Consider the following 19,189-nt stretch of genomic DNA (forward strand, 5'->3'; position numbering starts at 1 on the left):
ATGGGTTGGCCTAATTCAATTTCTAACATGCTGCTATCCTAAAATCAAGCCTCCTTATTTATACAATTGCTCACCAAGCACTTATAGTTATATCGCAGACAACACATTGGGGGAATTTCTTCTGTTTACATTCATCAGTTAACACTGAACAAAATCTGTTTGTTCTTCTGACTCCCTCGAACTCCATTGGAGGTATGTATCTGTGTGTTTTGCACACTAATTAGATGGTGTGTGGGGGGTGGTTTATGGTCAATCTGACACATTAATGAGAAAGAGCTCAGATTTAATGTGATTTATCCACTGATTAAATATTCCTCCTGAAGGAAGCATGATAGCTGTAGTTGACAAGTAGGTCTACAGTTGACAAGTAAATGACTGTGTGATATGTGCCTTCTTGGTAGGAGGTGGTTCCTTTTTCCAAAAAAACTACTGAAAAAACAACTGATGAAGCAACTGGTGGTGTAGAATATCTTGATATACAGTATAACATTTAAATGGGACAACGAAAATGTTATCTAAATAATAACTTTGTCATATGGACAAATATGAAAACAGAGAAGGAAGGGTGTCAGTCCTGAACAAGCCTTTGACAACACTGTTCCAAATCTATAGCCCCTGAGGGGATCACTCAGTTTACTACCGCTCCCGCCTCCCACCAATTGCCAGCACAGACTCCAATTAGTGGTTCAACTAACAAGCAGTGATGACGCCCACCCTCCAAATGACCCAAGACCGCATCTCTAAACAGCGCTTTGGGAAATCAGTTAGACGGCTGTAGGCTGAGCAACAAGCCCATCTCACAGACAATAATGAAAGGACCTTTTCTCTCTTTGTTTCTCTTGATTATATTTCATAACAACCTTTGGACTCAACTGACTGTACTCACCAAATGGTTACAATGTGGAACTCACAACATTAAATTCAACCGTAACAACCACATAAATCCAACCTGCAATGTGGTCAATTGCGATTGCTACCCAGGGAGCCCACCTGTGGAAAATAGTATGCAACTGTACTGATGATGAATTGTCTCATCTCTCTCAGTGAAGATGTGAGTGAGATGTAAATGTTTATTCCTATGAGATAACTCATCTGCATTTTCATCAGAAACTAGGCATTGTGGTCATTTCGTCAACCATGCATCAGGCAAACTTGTCCAAAAGCTCTCAAAATCTTAAAGGCAACAAGACATTTTAACAATTTAAATCAGAAAATAATCATCCAAAACCAGTTTACATTTCTGCATGACTGATATAATTTCAAAATCTGTACAATGAAAATCTGAAGGAAATAATGGAGACAATAGACAACACACACACACACCCTGGTATTGTGTATTATTTCATAACACCTATGGAAGAAACATTTTCCCCTTAAAAAAGCCAGGGAGAAAGAAGTGACTCCCTTTTAAGTGTAAAACATTGACATGTCTGTGTAAGTAGGCCTACAGTATGCAGTATTATTATAAAGTAGAATATTGTACCCATTTATTGATTTCTCCCCATAAATTCCATAAATTCCTCATAAATGCATTACATCTAAATCTCTTATGAAACGGTATAGATAGATATGGGGGTGTTAAAGTCTTGCTGTAAAGTTCCTGTTGCATCTCCAATGGGTATACTGAAAGTCTCCTGGTCTTTGTCCTGTGAACAGGCACACTGTTTTCCCCACATATTAATCAGTGTAATGAATCTCTGATCTTCAGTTGACTGCTGTGTCTCATTCTCTGTCTTCTGCCTCCATCTGGACAGAAGTACTGGGGAAACCTATGAGGAGAGAACAATGAACGGAAATACATAGCTAGTGCATTATAGTAGGATATTTTCAACCAGTGTGCTCATGTTTGAGTGCTGTTGTGTGCAAGGCCCATATCAAACTGAGGTGTAGTTCATCATTCTTCCACTAGATGGAGGCGTGGCTTTATCTTATGGCGTAAAAAAAAGTTTGGCAAAGACCTTCTTTGTAATTAGCAAATACAAATTCCAAGTCAAAATATTTCTGGAATTAGTAGCGCAAGCTTACAAGAATAAAGAGCTAAGCATATTATCTAAATACCTTCAAGCTGCATGCGGACTGGTTTTAACCCTTCACCTGTCAAAAATAATTTGATCACCAAAAAACTTCACCTGTCTATAGAGTAGATCTCCCACCGTTTAACTGATTTTCCTGTGAGACTGGAATACAGAGCAGTAAGTTACAACACCACCACCACCACCACCACCATACCCTCCGCCAAGATGATACTCTCACAACCCAATAACCAGATACTGCACACACACACTCACAGATAACGGCCACGTTCCCCTGCTCAGATGTTGCACGCATCAACCAATGGTTGCGTGCCACGTCATCAACTATGCCGCCATCACCAGGTTGCTATAAAATATGATGCGGTTCCTTGATAGGTGAAATACCCATCCAGGCATTAGATCTGGCATGCTTCAGCAATGTCTGAGCAGCGGAACATGACCAACAACTGATTTGGACACTTACGTTGTCGGATCCTAATAGGCCAGATAAGAAGGGTGCATAGGGAAATTGCTGCTGCTAAGGCCACACCCCCAGTCACAATCACCATGACATCACGATAGAACCACACACTGTCTGGACAGCTGTCTTGTGAACTGTATACAACCAAGAGCGACACAGTTACTCAAAGCTGTACCCTGGTTGCCCTAAAGAAGTGATAGTTAGAAGAACAGATCCCAGTCTGGTCCATACTCACATGCAGGGATGCAAACTCTGGATTATGATGACACCAATGCCATTGGCCACCTTATCTGTGAAGCTCATCGCCCCGTACACAAAGGCCCCACTTTGCTACCGAACAAGGTCACAGTTAATTCCTTTGACATGGTCATGGTGAGAAACGTCATGACAACAGTGGAGGAAAATCTATCTAAAACATACAGGGTGTTCCTACCGTCTGTTCTCCAATCAGTTTGGCCGTCATGGAGAGTGACATGACCAGGATGGTGGCAGAGCCTGCACCCAGCAGTACAGCAGCTCCATAGATCAGCCTCCCTATGTTCATGCCCACCAACACCCAGGAGGAAAACCCCAGGATCAGCACAAGGCCTAGCAAATAGGTCATCTAAGGAGAGGGGAAATTACAAAATAAAAAAATGTGTATGCAAGAAACTTAATACTGGGGCTTTTTATAAGATTTTTCGGACAGTTTAAAAACCACAGACAAAAGAACTCACACTAATGCCTACAAGCTTGCTGATTGGCTTCATGACCAGAGAACACACAAACCCACTGACATACATCACTAAAGGAATGGTGGCGATGAAGTTCTGGAAAAGGAGAAGGAAATGAGCCCAACATTACTACACAGTCAGCAAGTTTCACAAGCACAAAGGATTCTGAGGAACAGTTATAAATGGCACCATTATAATTTATTCTATGGATGTAGCCATACCTTTGGTAGCAATAAGGAGTTGATGAGATACATGGAGATGTAGGTCTGGGACAAGTTGACTATCAACCTGGTGCACATGTACAGAAAAGCAACCTGGACCAAAAGAAGCAGGTTTACAGTTTCAAATACACCTCCACGAGACCTAAAGGTAATTTATATTATACACACTCAGATTAGAGAGAGACCTGGTAAAATGAAGGCTCCTTCAACCAATGTTTCCATTGGAGGAGAGATTGGGGTATGGCATTATGGGGATTTAGGGAGATCAGGGGTTGACTCTCGTCGTTCTGCGAGCCTGGCTCTTCCCTGTGAGGAGCCCTTTCTCGGGTGCCCAGGTGGAAGACGAAAGAAAACACTGCCCCGATCCCCAGCACAATGAGGGACAGGTCCTGATGGCAGGAGACAGGAGGAGAGGAGAGCGAGAGAGAGAGACAGAAAGACAAGAGAGAGAGAGACACAGACAGACAGAGAGAAAAGAGAGAGAGAGAGACACAGACAGACAGACAGAGGGAAACAATATACAGAAGGTCACATCCCGGAGTCGCCTATTCACTGTTGACGTTGAGACTGGTGTTTTGCGGGTACTATTTAATGAAGCTGCCAGTTGAGGACCTGTGAGGCATCTGTTTCTCAAACTAGACACTAATGTATTTGTCCTCTAGCTCAGTTGTGCACCGGGGCCTCCCACTCCTCTTTCTATTCTGGTTAGAGCCAGTTTCCGCTGTTCTGTGAAGGGAGTACTACACAGCGTTGTACTAGATCTTCAGTTTCTTGGCAATTCCTCGCATGGAAAAGCCTTCATTTCTCAGAACAGGAATAGACTGACGAGTTTCAGAAGAAAGTTCTTTGTTTCTGGCCATTTTGAGCCTGTAATCGAACCCACAATTGCTGATGCTCCAGATACTCAACTAGTCTCAAGAAGGCCAGTTTTATTGCTTCTTTAATCAGCGCAACAGTTTTCAGCTGTGCTAACATAATTGCAAAAGGGTTTAATAATCAATTAGCCTTTTAAAATGATAAACTTGGATTAGCAAACACAACGTGCCATTGGAACACAGGACTGATGGTTGCTGATAATGGGCCTCTGTACGCCTATGTAGATATTCCATAAAAAAATCAGCCATTTCCAGCTACAATAGCCATTTACAACATTAACAATGTCTACACTGTATTTCTGATCAATTTGATGTTCTTTTAAATGTACAAAAAAATTGCTTTTCTTTCGAAAACAAGGACATTTCTAAGTGACCCCAAACTTTTGAACAGTAGTGTGTGTGTGTGTATATATATATATATATATTAGGGCTGTCAAATGATTAAAATTTTTAATCAAATTAATCAGAATTTTCAGTGGATTAATCATGATTAATCACTATTTGCAATTACACCTGAATCCTAACCATTTTTTTTCTGAAATGCATACCAAAAGATAAATAACAGGACACAGATACATAATTTTCATATTATGTCTGTTTATTAACACAGCCAAATAATGGTGTTTTAAATCAAGCTGAAACATACTACACACCATAATATTTGTCTTTGTAATGTTCCATCACTTCCTCTTTGGCATTCCTCTTAACCAGGATGTACAATTTGTGCTCCTGATTGTCCAGGGCTGCGATGACAGCCTCTTTATTTCTGCTCACGCGCTTGACCGTTTCCAGCGTCGAATTCCAACGTGTTGGAACATCCTGGATCAATGGCTCTTGCTTCTTTCCCAGGCTGACTTGTTGTGCTTGAAGCTCCGCAGCATTTGCTGGGCTGTGCTTAAAATGACCGACAACTTTGCGAGCCTTGGCCAAAGCATTTACAAAGCCGCTGTCAGCAAGACTCACTGTGACACTTCTCTGCACCATGTGAGCGACACAGTTCATGTGTTCATAGCGTGTAAGTCGAATTGCGGCAACCATGTTGCGTGCACTGTCAGTCCCAATGGTTGTAGTCTTGCCCTCGATGTCCCACTCACGTGCAACAGACAGGAACTGTTCTTTACAAGCCTCCGCAAAATGACGCTCCTCAGTTTTTAATATAGTCAGCGCAAAAGACTTCAGTTCCCACGTGTCACTGATTAAATGTGCAGTTACTCCGAGGTAATTGTTGTTACTCACTGATGTCCAATGGTCTCCTGTCAGGGCGATATGATTTACTTGAGCCAAGACCTCTTTCCTTTTTTCTTTTTCGTTTTCATAGAGCTCGTGGATTTTCTTCATAACTGTGGCTCTTGACGGTGGCTTATAGAATGAGTCTTGAGACGCCACTTGCAAAACATCAAGGAAACCTGAGTCTTCTACAATGCTAATGGGTCTACAATCCTTTGCAATCCATTTTGCTATTGTGTTGGTCAAATTATCTGAGGTTGATTTTGTTAATTGCCTGCAAACATTCAGCGTGGTCTGGCGCAAACCACTTGCTGAATCTGACGGCCCAGCAAACGCATGTTTGGCGTTGACATGGTACTTCAAGCTTGAACAGCTCCGGTGAAATTGAAACTCCTTCTTACAAATCTTGCAAATAACCTTGTACTTGTTAACTGTACCATCATCATTCTTTTTATATTTGAATCCGTCAATAGGCCCACTTTGCTCACCTTGCTCCATCTCGCCTCTAGCTCCCAACCACTTTCCTGACCTGAATAATTTGTCACTGCGCATGCGTGAAATGCGTTAAAAAAATTGACGTAATTAACAGCAAACAACTAATTAACGTCGTTAACGCGCTATTTTTGACAGCCCTAATATATATATATATATATATATATATTTACACACACACACACACACACACACACACACACACACACACACACACACACACACATATATATATATAAATAAACACACACACATATGTATATACAGTTGAAGTCGGAAGTTTACATACACTTAGGTTGGAGTCATTCAAACTTGTTTTTCAATCACTCCACAAATTTCGTGTTAACAAACTATAGTTTTGGCAAGTCGGTTAGGACATCTACTTTGTGCATGACACAAGTAATTTTTCCAACAATTGTTTACAGACAGATTCACTGTATCACAATTCCAGTAGGTCAGAAGTTGACTGTGCCTTCACACAGCTTGGAAAATTCCAGAAAAATATGTAATGGCTTTAGAAGCTTCTGATAGGCTAATTGACATCATTTGAGTCAATTGGAGGTCTACCTGTGGATGTATTTCAAGGCCTACCTTCAAACTCAGTGCCTCTTTGCTTGACATCATGGGAAAATCAAAAGAAATCAGCCAGGAAGGAGACACGTTCTGTCTCCTAGAGATGAACGTACTTTGGTGCGAAAAGTGCAAATCAATCCCAGAACAACAGCAAAGGACTTTGTGAAGATGCTGGAGGAAACAGGTACAAAAGTATATATATCCACAGTAAGACAAGTCCTATATCGACATAACCTGAAAGGCCGCTCAGCAAGGAAGAAGCCACTGCTCCAAAAACGCCATAAAAAAGCCAAACTACGGTTTGCAACTGCACATGGGGACAAAGATCGTACTTTTTGGAGAAATGTCCTCTGGTCTGATGAAACAAAAATAGAACTGTTTGGCCATAATGACCATCGTTATGTTTGGAGGAAAAAGGGGGATCCTTGCAAGCCGAAGATCACCATCCCAATCGTGAAGCACGGGGGTGGCAGCATCATGCTGTGGGGGTGCTTTCCTGCAGGAGGGACTTGTGCACTTCACAAAATAGATGGTATCATGAGGAAGGAAAATTATGTGGATATATTGAAGCAACATCTCAAGACATCAGTCAGGAAGTTAAAGCTTGGTCGCAAATGGGTCTTCCAAATGGACAATGACCCCAAGCATGCTTCCAAAGTTGTGGCAAAATGGCTTAAGGACAACAAAGTCAAGTTATTGGAGTGGCCATCACAAAGCCCTGACCTCAATCCTATAGAACATTTGTGGGCAGAACTGAAAAAGCGTGTGCGAGCAAGGAGGCCTACAAACCTGACTCAGTTACACCAGCTCTGTTAGGAGGAATGGGACAAAATTCACCCAACTTATTGTGGGAAGCTTGTAGAAAGCTACACAAAACATTTGACCCAAGTTAAACAATGCTACCAAATACAAAGGCAATGGTACCAAATACTAATTGAGTGTATGTAAACTTCTGACCCACTGGGAATGTGATGAAATAAATAAAAGCTGAAATAAATCATTCTCTCTACTATTACTCTGACATTTCACATTCTTAAAATAAAGTGGTGATCCTAACTGACCTAAAAACTGAGTTTAAATGTATTTGGCTAAGGTGTATGTAAACTTCAGACTTCAACTGTAAACTCAGCAAAAAAGAAACGTCCCCTTTTCAGGACCCTGTCATTCAAAGATAATTCGTAAAAATCCAAATAACTTCACAGATCTTCATTGTAAAGTGTTTAAACACTGTTTCCCATGCTTGTTCAATGAACCATAAACAATTAATGAACATGCACCTATGGAACGGTCGTTAAGACACTAACAGCTTACAGACGGTAGGCAGTTAAGGTCACAGTTATGAAAACTTAGGACACTAAAAGAGGCCTTTCTACTGACTCTGAAAAACACCAAAAGAAAGATGCCCAGGGTCCCTGCTCATCTGCGTGAACGTGCCTTAGGCATGCTGCAAGGAGGCATGAGGACTGCAGATGTGGCCAGGGCAATAAATTGCAATGTCCGTACTGTGAGACGCCTAAGACAGCGCTACAGGGAGACAAGACGGACAGCTGATTGTCCTCGCAGGATCGGTACATCCGAACATCACACCTGCGGGACAGGTACAGGATGGCAACAACAACTGCCCGAGTTACACCAGGAACGCACAATCCCTCCATCAGTGCTCAGACTGTCCGCAATAGGCTGAGAGAGGCTGGACTGAGGGCTTGTAGGCCTGTTGTAAGGCAGGTCCTCACCAGACATCACCGGCAACAACGGGCACAAACCCACCGTCGCTGGACCAGAAAGGACTGGCAAAAAGTGCTCTTCACTGACAAGTCACGGTTTTGTCTCACCAGGGGTGATGGTTGGATTTGCGTTTATCGTCGAAGGAATGAGCGTTACACCGAGGCCTGTATTCTGGAGCAGGATCGATTTGGAGGTGGAGGGTCCGTCATGGTCTGAGGCAGTGTGTCACAGCATCATCGGACTGAGCTTGTTGTCATTGCAGGCAATCTCAACGCTGTGTGTTACAGGGAAGACATCCTCCTCCCTCATGTGGTACCCTTCATGCAGGCTCATCCTGACATGACCCTCCAGCATGACAATGCCACCAGCCATACTGCTCGTTCTGTGCGTGATTTCCTGCAAGACAGGAATGTCAGTGTTCTGCCATGGCCAGCGAAGAGCCCGGATCTCAATCCCATTGAGCACATCTGGGACCTGTTGGATTGGAGGGTGAGGGCTAGGGCCATTCCCCGCAGAAATGTCAGGGAACTTGCAGGTGCCTTGGTGGAAGAGTGGGGTAACATCTCACAGCAAGAACCGGCAAATCTGGTGCAGTCCATGAGGAGGAGATGCACTGCAGTACTTAATGCAGCTGGTGGCCACACCAGATACTGACTGTTACTTTTGATTTTGACCCCCCCTTTGTTCAGGGACACATTATTCAATTTCTGTTAGTCACATGTCTGTGGCCGGAGGGGGGGTATAGTCATGATGGCTGAGGGTGTTGTCAACTGAGGGGCAAGATCTATTGATGGCTGAGGGCACTTTGTGTTTCAAAACGACAGTAGAACCCGTTTGTAGTTTGTGATCTGCCAGAGACCCTTCCAGACAGACGAGCAGTCGTTGGTGGCGCTCCTTGAAACAACTTTTTGCCACTTTAATCCCCTTGTTGAGCAGCTGTTTAGCAGTTCTATAGTTGTCTTTGTTGTTACTCCTATGTGCCACCTCTTTGGCTAAGTGCAGGGCTTGGAGTTCAGCATGAACCAGGGTTTGTCGTTGTTGAATTTGACAAAAGTGCTGGTTGGAATGCAGTTTTCCTCACAAACACTGATGTAAAATGTGACCCTGTCTGTGTAAATCGTGAAGGTTGGTGTTTTCATCTTTGAAAATGTCCCAATCGGTAGAGTACTGGATAAAGTAATATCCAGGATTACAATCGAGGTCAGCCTACCCATTGGGCACAGACGTCAATTCAACGTCTATTCCACGTTGGTTCAATGTAATTTCATTGAAATGACGTGGAAACAACGTTGATTCAACCAGTGTGTGCCCAGTGGGTAGCCTGGGTACCAGTCTTTTTAGCTAAAATTTTTCACCTTGCCACTCCTGTCTTTGGAAAATGACAGGAGTGACAAAGAGTAGAATGTTTGTTAAAAAGACTGGTACAAATACTACATTCAGCCATCATGACTGTAACAACAATCTGAACACCCATGTGTGCTTGAGGACTAATTGGACTTCCCATTTCAACTGCATTGTACCAGAGTACCGTTTGTAAAACAGTGAGGTCAGGAAGGGCAGCTCTTACCCTGAATATGGGGATGTCAACAATGCCCAAGCTGTCAGTGACAGAGGGATCTCCAGTCTGCTGGGACTGGAAGTGAAAGAGTAACCAGGTCACAGCATACACTGTAATATTGGCCACCACCGTGAACGCATACCTACACAGTGAGAGAGATGGTACAAGGTTGTAAAACTACATCAGAAGATATCACAAATACAGTGGGGGGAAAAAGTATTTAGTCAGCCACCAATTGTGCAAGTTCTCCCACTTAAAAAGATGAGAGAGGCCTGTAATTTTCATCATAGGTACACGTCAACTATGACAGACAAATTGAGAAGAACAAAATCCAGAAAATCACATTGTAGGATTTTTAATGAATTTATTTGCAAATTATGGTGGAAAATAAGTATTTGGTCACCTACAAACAAGCAAGATTTCTGGCTCTCACAGACCTGTAACTTCTTCTTTAAGAGGCTCCTCTGTCCTCCACTCGTTACCTGTATTAAATGGCACCTGTTTGAACTTGTTATCAGTATAAAAGACACCTGTCCACAACCTCAAACAGTCACACTCCAAACTCCACTATGGCCAAGACCAAAGAGTTGTCAAAGGACACCAGAAACAAAATTGTAGACCTGCACCAGGCTGGGAAGACTGAATCTGCAATAGGTAAGCAGCTTGGTTTGAAGAAATCAACTGTGGGAGCAATTATTAGGAAATGGAAGACATACAAGACCACTGATAATCTCCCCTCGATCTGGGGCTCCACGCAAGATCTCACCCCGTGGGGTCAAAATGATCACAAGAACGGTGAGCAAAAATCCCAGAACCACACGGGGGACCTAGTGAATGACCTGCAGAGAGCTGGGACCAAAGTAACAAAGCCTACCATCAGTAACACACTACGCCGCCAGGGACTCAAATCCTGCAGTGCCAGACGTGTCCCCCTGCTTAAGCCAGTACATGTCCAGGCCCGTCTGAAGTTTGCTAGAGTGCATTTGGATGATCCAGAAGAGGATTGGGAGAATATCATATGGTCAGATGAAACCAAAATAGAACTTTTTGGTAAAAACTCAACTCGTCGTGTTTGGAGGACAAAGAATGCTGAGTTGCATCCAAATAACACCATAACTACTGTGAAGCATGGGGGTGGAAACATCATGCTTTGGGGCTGTTTTTCTGCAAAGGGACCAGGACGACTGATCCATGTAAAGGAAAGAATGAATGGGGCCATGTATCGTGAGATTTTGAGTGAAAACCTCCTTCCATCAGCAAGGGCATTGAAGATGAAACGTGGCTGGGTCTTTCAGCATGACAATGATCCCAAACACACCGCCCGGGCAACGAAGGAGTGGCTTCGTAAGAAGCATTTCAAGGTCCTGGAGTGGCCTAGCCAGTCTCCAGATCTCAACCCCATAGAAAATCTTTGGAGGGGAGTCGAAAGTCCGTGTTGCCCAGCGACAGCCCCAAAACATCACTGCTCTAGAGGAGATCTGCATGGAGGAATGGGCCAAAATACCAGCAACAGTGTGTGAAAACCTTGTGAAGACTTACAGAAAACGTTTGACCTGTGTCATTGCCAACAAAGGGTATATAACAAAGTATTGAGAAACTTTTGTTATTGACCAAATACTTATTTTCCACCATAATTTGCAAATAAATTCATTAAAATCCTACAATGTGATTTTCTGGATTTTTTTCCCTAATTTTGTCTGTCATAGTTGACGTGTACCTATGATGAAAATTACAGGCCTCTCATCTTTTTAAGTGGGAGAACTTGCACAATTGGTGGCTGACTAAATACTTTTTTCCCTCACTGTAATTAGACTATGTAATACAGGAGGTAAGGTAGCACCTTCATTGGGGAGAACGGGCTCGTGGTAATGACTGAAGTGGAATGAGTGGAATGGTATCAAACACATGGTTTGCAGGAGTTTGATGGCATTCCATTTGCAGCATTCTGGACATTATTATGAGACATTCTCCCCTCAGCAGCCTCCTGTGGTACAGTACCTTGTTTTTTTCACTTTCAACTGATTTCCTCATACATGTTTTTATTTAGGGAGTTAAGAATCACCTCACTAGCTTGCTGTTTACCTCCTGCTAAAGTAGCCTATTCTGCTCACCTGTAGGCAGTGAGCTCCACCTTGGCATGCTCACTGGACACCAGCTCTGGGATGAGTGACAGGTGGGAGATCTGGGTAGCGGCCCAGCCAAACTGGAAGATGATGATGAAGGGGGTGAAATAGATGAGCCCCACCCACTGTGGAGTGTTGTCACCACATCCCAGACACGGGTTAAAGATGAAGGGAAAGGAGATAAGTACACTGATAGTGCCTGTAAGGGTGGAGGGATATGAGGGATGAGGTCAGGGTAAACAAACTATCCAGCCTATGAGAGTTAGTCATGAATGGAACTATCAATACAGAGAAATGTGGACAGGCCACAGGACAAAGAAACCCTTGTTTCATGAGCCTGTTGTAATGATGTTTAATCAGCTGGTCTAGATATTATACGATTATTAGTTAATTGACGGATTCTATAATACAGTATAATCCTGTACATTATTATGACTTGTTTTTTTTTTACATTTAGCAGACGCTCTTATCCAGAGTGACTTACACAAGCAATTAGGGTTAAGTTCCTTGCTCAAGAGCACATCAACAGATGTTTCATCTAGTCTGCTCAGGGATTCGAACCAGCGACATTTCAGTTACTGCCGCCCTATATGTAGGCTTACTGGGATTATTTCATAATTACATTAATAATGGTCCAATGTGTGGGACATTTCAAAACCTAAAGCTGGGCACCCTTATTAGGTACAACTCTGTCCTTGCTCCTTGAGGAGCACTCACAGAGAGTTGCTGGTTCAAGTCCAAGCCCCGCCCTGCCTGTTCCCCCTCAAATACTACGTTGGTGGCAGTAGTGAGATGATCCCAACAGTAGCTATATTTTCATTAACTTGTCCAGTGATTTCTTTATCTACATTTATAAAGTTCGCATATAAAATAGATGCAACAATTCCCTGCATCATTTCCAAAAACCTAGTGTCCAATAAAAATGAAGTGGTTGAATTGTTTCTATTACCCATTTAAACAAATTAATAATTAATAAATTGGCGACAGACTGTATGCCTCCCACCGATCTGTTTCATGTTTCAGGTAGGCCGCGAAAGCCAGCATGGTTAGAATGCAATAATTTACTAATATTTTCCATATACATATCGCCAGGGTCCGTGTCTTGGAGACACTTGCACTCCTGTAGATCTGAAATAATTGCATGGTGAAACTTGCCAGCCAAACTGAAAAGCAAGGCCAAGCAATTCAGGCATTCTTGAAAGTCAGGAAAATCCTTGTCCTGCAAAGAAACATAATTTTGATAGTTTAAAAAAAATATTTTGCAAGCAGTAGGCATTTAGAATTAAATGTGGATTGGAGGTTATAGTTACGTGATGACATCACGTGCACCCGTGTACCTTCAAAAGTATTCGACAATCATTTATTCGAAAAACACCCGTTTCCATCATCATTTGTCGCAATAAAGTTCGACCAAATTAAAATACACCCGTCTAACAGTTACAAATATTGTCGATCTTTAGAAAACGTATCCTCTCTGCGGTTTCCATTAGGCCTACACATCTCGCAATTATTTGTTTTGTTATTGCGAACTTTTCTTTTGTCTAATAAACGTGGGTCAATTGAAATCTGCCTACTGTCTCAAACTTTTGTTGGAACTGTTCTCTTATTCTCATGTGTTCAAGAGCTTTTCGACAGATGACGAGTGTAACCTAGCCTACCTGCATGCAAGTATAGAATTATGGCCTCTGCCAAATGGTCTGGATCTTTATGGCACAGGTGCACTCACCCAATAGTGTTACTGGGTAACCCCTCAATTGTTATTTAACTTTAGTTCAGCCAGGCTAATCAAATGGGTCAAATTATCATTATTTAAGTCATACTTACCGACTAAATGCCATGTTTTTCTTTTGCCATATGCTCCACATCCAGCTGTTCGGTCCGACTCGATACCGACAACGGGCGTGGAGACGCCATCCGCTATTTGACCTATAAGCAGCAACACACCTGCATATGTGCTCTTGAACCCAAGCACCGAATGATAGTAGACCAATAGGTAGGTAAACCATAATGACGCGCAAAGGTCGTTCAAAAAGTGACCAGATGCGTAACACAACCGCCTGAAGAGGGGTAAATACCGCTCATTAGAGAGCAACTGGTCAGACATAACTATTACCAACAATTTCACTTAAATATCAGTGATTTAAAAAATAAGTTCCTTTCATATCCCCCAAAAACACGAGCTAAGGATAACTTTCTCTATTGCGCTAGGCAACTCCAAAAACGCTCAACAATATTCCTAGAAAATTGAAACCAGCAAAATTAGGATTACATTAAACTATTCACCTGCTTGATCAGCTGAAACGATTTAACATAGGACCTAGGGGGTAGTTTGACCTAATCCTAAAACAAAAGACACTTTACGCAGGCTGAGTTTCAACCTGCACCCACAAGCCAGAGACTCCTATCCACTGCCAAAATTATGTTTAGAGTGAGCGCTCATGTCTTCAATGCCGCCTGTCAAAACGAAACCATGAATGTTATATGGTTCGCCAAATTGCATTTCCAGTCCTGTAGAAACCAATATCATATCATCCAAGTGCAGACTACTCATAGTAATCTAGCATTGAACAGGCTGAGCCTCCTACATACTGTGTTTCACTTCCTCTCACTTCACTAAAATAGCTCAAATAACAGAACACGGAGTTCTGACTCCTTACAAGATACATGCCCAATACAGACTATCATACTGGTTGATCAACAGCATCATGTGCTTACAATGTGATATTTTCATATTTAAAAAATCCTATGCAAAGGGTGCACCAGAGCTCAGAGCACATAATCCTAATGGAGATCGGCCCCGTTAAGAATCAAATTGGTCATGGCATGAGTATAAAGCTTCTTGTATTGGTGAAACTCATATCCATTCTGTCGTATTGGATATTGCATCACTGTTGAATATTGTATCACCAGGGCACTCACAGTATAGCCAGGGGTTAAATTAGGAGGAAAGGAAGTGGGAAAAGAGTTCTACCGCCTCCCTCGATAGCAGACAGCACATAGTGGAAATCAAATAGATGTATGATAAAAATGATCATGGGAAAACAACGACGTTGGAGACAGTTCTACTACATGAAAAATCCCAATTTAACCTAATGATTTAACCCCTGGGTATTGCTATTTACAAAGAGAGCCATTTCCTTCATTTAGCTCCATTCATTTAGAGTCCAGTGAAACACATTTTCAATAACGTCTCTATTGCTCTTTTCAACGTGAGACGTTTATGAAAAAGTTCACACATAGCTGCTATTGATATTTTCATCGTTCTTTTAGCAACCCTACCCCAATGCCCTCATGTTTACTTTTCCAGAAAAAGCTAACATCTATGACTGATCTCATGACAATACATTCTGGATCACATGGCCTTGACTCATAACCACAATGGCACAAGCATACAGTATCCTACTTAAAGGGCATAGTGATAAAGCAGTCTTTTGTAACAGGGCATATACACTGAGTGTACAAAACATTAGGAACACCTTCACCTGGTCAGTCTGTCATGGAAAGAGCAGGTGTTCCTAATGTTTTGTACACTCAGTGTAAATCTATACAGTAATAAAATCAAGGGGGATTTGCTTGTGAACTAATGTATATGCGACCCCACACTGCAGCCATCTCTGATCAAAACCATTTGGGACAACTGTATATACTGTATATATACTGTAGAGATGACAGAGCACGTTGTTGCGGTAACATCTCATGTTAGGCCATGACAAACATAGACCATTACAATGTTCAGGCAAAAATGCATGTAACTAATGCAGTGAGGAACTCCAAAAGAAAACAGTTGTGTATCCAATACGTCTGGTGGAAACTTCAGTCATTGTTGGGCAGTCGCTTCATTTTAGTCTTTAAAAAAACTTGACCCGCTTACTTGCTGCTACTAACTTTGATCTGCCATCATCAATGACTAGAATTGCTTAGCTCGCAATGCACACGCTTTCAAATCTTTCTTTTTTTTCTCCAGAAAGTGCACATAGAGAGTTAACCCCCACTGTAAAGATCCCTTGATTGTCATAGCAGAGGAGATAGACTGTAGATGGGATGGTGGAGACCCATACAGTCATTGGTGGAGACTGTAGGACCTCTACATAGGACCGACCACACACTGGGAATGTCAGACATCGACAATACTTTCAGAGAGATACAAGCACACACACACGCAAAGTCAATGAGAAACATTTGGAACAAGTTCAGATAAAATGTCATTGCAGGACACTTACTTGAGCTTTAAACATTTTACTTGGAAAGGCACAAACTATGATTTCCTGGTAAATTATTCTGATGTAAGAAATAAAACTGAAAGACATCGTTTCATGTAGATTGACATTTCGGCCCTTACTCAGATATAAGCATTTATAGGACTATTCCTAGATCACTCTTTATTTTGTTGTTTTGTTGTTTGTTAATTTCAAACCTAGAATTCCACTGTACTTTTTTTCCTTTTCTTTCAAAAGTGCAATAATAAGAAAAGAGCTTAATATCGGTTCCTTTCAATCTTCCACAGTACCTGAGGCCAGTGACTGTGCTACAAAGTCCACATTGACAAAATTAAAGCCAAAAAAAGGAACAAAGAAAGATTTCCAGAAACACTACAACATAAAAGTAAAAGTTTGTTTTCAATCCAGGAAGTCGACTTTGAAAACTATTCAGGATTAAATTACAAAAAAAGAAAGAAAAAAATTCATAAAAATCATCCAATTCTGGTTTAGATGAAATGCTTCCTGTTGCGCTCAGTGATTCCAGAGTTACCATTAGTATTGTTCATTCTTGCTTCTTACCTTGATCCCACAAATAAAGGACTATTTCTATGGAACAGATTTCATTCACTCGACTCATTGACAGTTCCCTCAGATCAATGGCTGTTGAACAGAAAATGTCCTGTATGGAATCTAGAATACAACAACTGTTTCAAACAGTATCTTTTTTATATATTCACGTCACGGTATTCACGTTTCATTTTTACAGCTTTTAACTTTCTCTCAATCTCCCTTTATTATGCAGGTACTTTAAAATGTTTCTTTATTTTCTTTTTTTTAACGGAGCCAGAGTCTGTAGGGCAACATTCCTTTACACGCCTGCAGCAGGGGAGCGCTAAGAGAGAGAAGAGAGAAAGAGAAAGAAAGAGAGATTGGGAAAGAGAGATGGGTGATCTGTGTAGTTGCTTCCATTTAAAACTGACAGTGACCAGAATGTTTCAAGTTCTTCTCTTCACTTGTGCCGCTGGAGGGCTTTCCTCTTTCTCCTTTTGAAGAAACAACAGCACCTGCAGGCAAGGATATCCTATAATTTAGTTTCAAAGTAAATTAATGTTGCATATCAAAAAATGTAATGTTAAAAATGTAATGTAAACTCAACATTAGAGGCCTTAAATGTGTGCAACTTGTTCAATGTTTTGTTCTAACCGTATTTTGAATGAATGGGTTCAGAACCTATATTTCTATTTGACAGTGTGTTTCTTGCAATGGCTGCCTGAGGTAGTGAGACAGAGCAGAGCATTGCGAGCCACTGCCAGTCAACCCCAGGGAAAGACAGCTGTCTTACTTTGTATCATCAGCCACCTCCACCTCAGTGGGAGCAGTGATGGGAGCGTTGGAGTGTCCTGCCGTCGGGTCGTCAGTGTTCAGCTCTCCATTTGTCGAGCTCATCACCTGTACAGGTGAAGACAGGGAATTTAGGCAGGATGTCTGTCTACACATGTTTTTATGATATATGATCAAATCATGATACATTATCTGTACTTAATCCTTCATAGGAAGTGTGTTATTTGAAGCATAAGCTTATAATTGTTACCCTTGACCACATTACATTGTAAATGTATCTACTAGTTGGCAAAAAGAGGTAATAATTTCAAAGTGTGCAATTCCCTTCCAGAACACTAGATGGCACATTTGCTCTACTAATTATCCTAAAAGTTTATAATCTGAGACTGCAGACTGTACATCACTTACCATTTAAAGCAAGTCATAATTGCACCATAAACGACTAAAGATATGAAATATCCAGTCAAATATTCAAATGTTTTTAAACAGAGGTATCTTCTGAGCTGCTGTTGCCCCTTCATCCCTTCAAAGTTGAGTCAGCGCTGAGACCGTTCATTCTCAATGGGATCCTATAGCACACCCTTTTCTAGGGAGAGGAGAGGGGGGTTCCTGTCCTGATAAAAGGTTTCAAAGACAGTGACCGCATGGTTCTCCTGACAGCTTCCCTCCCCTGTTATCAGCCTGGAGCAGATGAGTGAAGCATAGCAGAGCAGACAGCGCGAGCAGACATACAGAGACAGACTGACAGATACAGTTGAAGTCTGAAGTTTACATACACTTAGGTTGGAGTCAATTAAAACTCGTTTTTCAACCACTCCACAAATGTCTTGTTAACTAACTATAGTTTTGGCAAGTCGGTTAGGACATCTACTTTGTGCATGACACAAGTAATTTTTCCAACAATTGTTTAAAGACAGATTATTTCACTTATAATTCACTGTATCACAATTCCAGTGGGTCAGAAGTTTACATACACAAATTTTTTATTATTATTATATATATATATATATATATATATATATATATATATATATATTATTATTTTTTTCTTCATAGGGGGTAGATCAGCTTTAATATTTCAGATAGATTGTAACTTCCATCAATGTAATTGTCTGCTTCACTTCCAATCCCCCATATGTTTTTTTCTCTCGCAAATATATATATATATATTGTGATGTCACGAGAGGCTACACAGCTTTCAGCGGGATTGCTCAAGTAGTGCAAGGAGACCAGGTTCAACCAAAACAAGGATTTTATTAAAGGTCTTGGGAAACTAACGAAAGTATAACACAATTCTGTTCTCTGGTGGCTCTTAAGGGTTAACAGTTCAGGGATGTCTCTTCCACATCCAAAATCATAACTCTCCCTCGCTCAAATAACTTTTCCCCAGTCTTACTGTCTTCCACGTTGCAGCTAGTGGCCAACCCAGCAAAACGTCCTTCCAAATGTCCCACACGTATTTCCACAGGTGCATATATCCAAAGGTGAGTATTTCCCAAAGGTAAGTATCTCCAAATCCTTGTATTCCTCATGGAAGTGGACGTGCAGCACTCTTGTCCTCCAGAGAGCCCAGGTTGGAGACTGTGTCTCTTCCCTTCCCAAACCTTCAGCTCATCAGCTCCTCATTTGTTTCAGCTGCGTGGGAAGAT

General features: G+C 41.6%; 2 protein-coding genes across 9 annotated transcripts in view; both read right to left on the bottom strand.

Moving 5' to 3' along the window:
- Positions 1 to 1,022: 1,022 nt before the first annotated feature.
- Positions 1,023 to 14,596, bottom strand: LOC121533451 (major facilitator superfamily domain-containing protein 12). 4 transcript variants are annotated; one of them, XM_041839404.2, is made up of 11 exons: positions 13,825 to 14,596; positions 11,989 to 12,199; positions 9,887 to 10,019; positions 3,613 to 3,816; positions 3,428 to 3,520; positions 3,210 to 3,302; positions 2,927 to 3,097; positions 2,729 to 2,823; positions 2,497 to 2,627; positions 2,130 to 2,177; positions 1,023 to 1,769 (listed from the first exon to the last, which is right to left on the bottom strand). In XM_041839404.2, the coding sequence occupies exons 1-10, from the start codon at positions 14,102 to 14,104 to the stop codon at positions 2,134 to 2,136; spliced, it is 1,455 nt and encodes a 484-aa protein (XP_041695338.1). In that variant the 5' UTR covers positions 14,105 to 14,596; the 3' UTR covers positions 1,023 to 1,769; positions 2,130 to 2,133. The 4 variants fall into 4 exon arrangements, with proteins under 4 accessions (XP_041695338.1, XP_041695336.1, XP_041695337.1 ...); XM_041839402.2 differs by lacking the exon at positions 2,130 to 2,177; XM_041839403.2 differs by having other exon boundaries at positions 1,023 to 2,177.
- A 1,578-nt stretch (positions 14,597 to 16,174) lies between these two features.
- LOC121533452 (casein kinase I) overlaps positions 16,175 to 19,189 on the bottom strand; it is a 62,061-nt gene continuing 59,046 nt past the window's right edge. For all 5 annotated transcript variants that reach the window (XM_041839409.1, XM_041839407.1, XM_041839408.1 and 2 more), the window contains 2 exons: positions 17,542 to 17,648; positions 16,175 to 17,263 (listed from right to left, as the gene is read on the bottom strand). In XM_041839409.1, the coding sequence (XP_041695343.1) occupies positions 17,209 to 17,263; positions 17,542 to 17,648 (162 nt within the window). In that variant the 3' untranslated portion in view covers positions 16,175 to 17,208. The remainder of the gene's footprint in view (positions 17,264 to 17,541; positions 17,649 to 19,189) is intronic.

Source organism: Coregonus clupeaformis, chromosome 20 (assembly GCF_020615455.1).
Source record: "Coregonus clupeaformis isolate EN_2021a chromosome 20, ASM2061545v1, whole genome shotgun sequence".
In the NCBI taxonomy this organism is placed as follows: domain Eukaryota; kingdom Metazoa; phylum Chordata; class Actinopteri; order Salmoniformes; family Salmonidae; genus Coregonus; species Coregonus clupeaformis.

Bases quoted from the DNA above. Each gene is read 5' to 3' on its own strand.
- LOC121533451 (XM_041839401.2), bottom strand. From the start codon at position 14,104: ATGTCTGACCAGTTGCTCTCTAATGAGCGGTATTTACCCCTCTTCAGG. The intron at 10,020-11,988 runs GTGAGCAGAATA...CTCACTGTGTAG, and splicing joins GTGGAGCTCACTGCCTACAG to GTATGCGTTCACGGTGGTGG. The intron at 3,098-3,209 runs GTGAGTTCTTTT...CCCTCTCCTTAG, and splicing joins GCAAGCTTGTAGGCATTAGT to ATGACCTATTTGCTAGGCCT.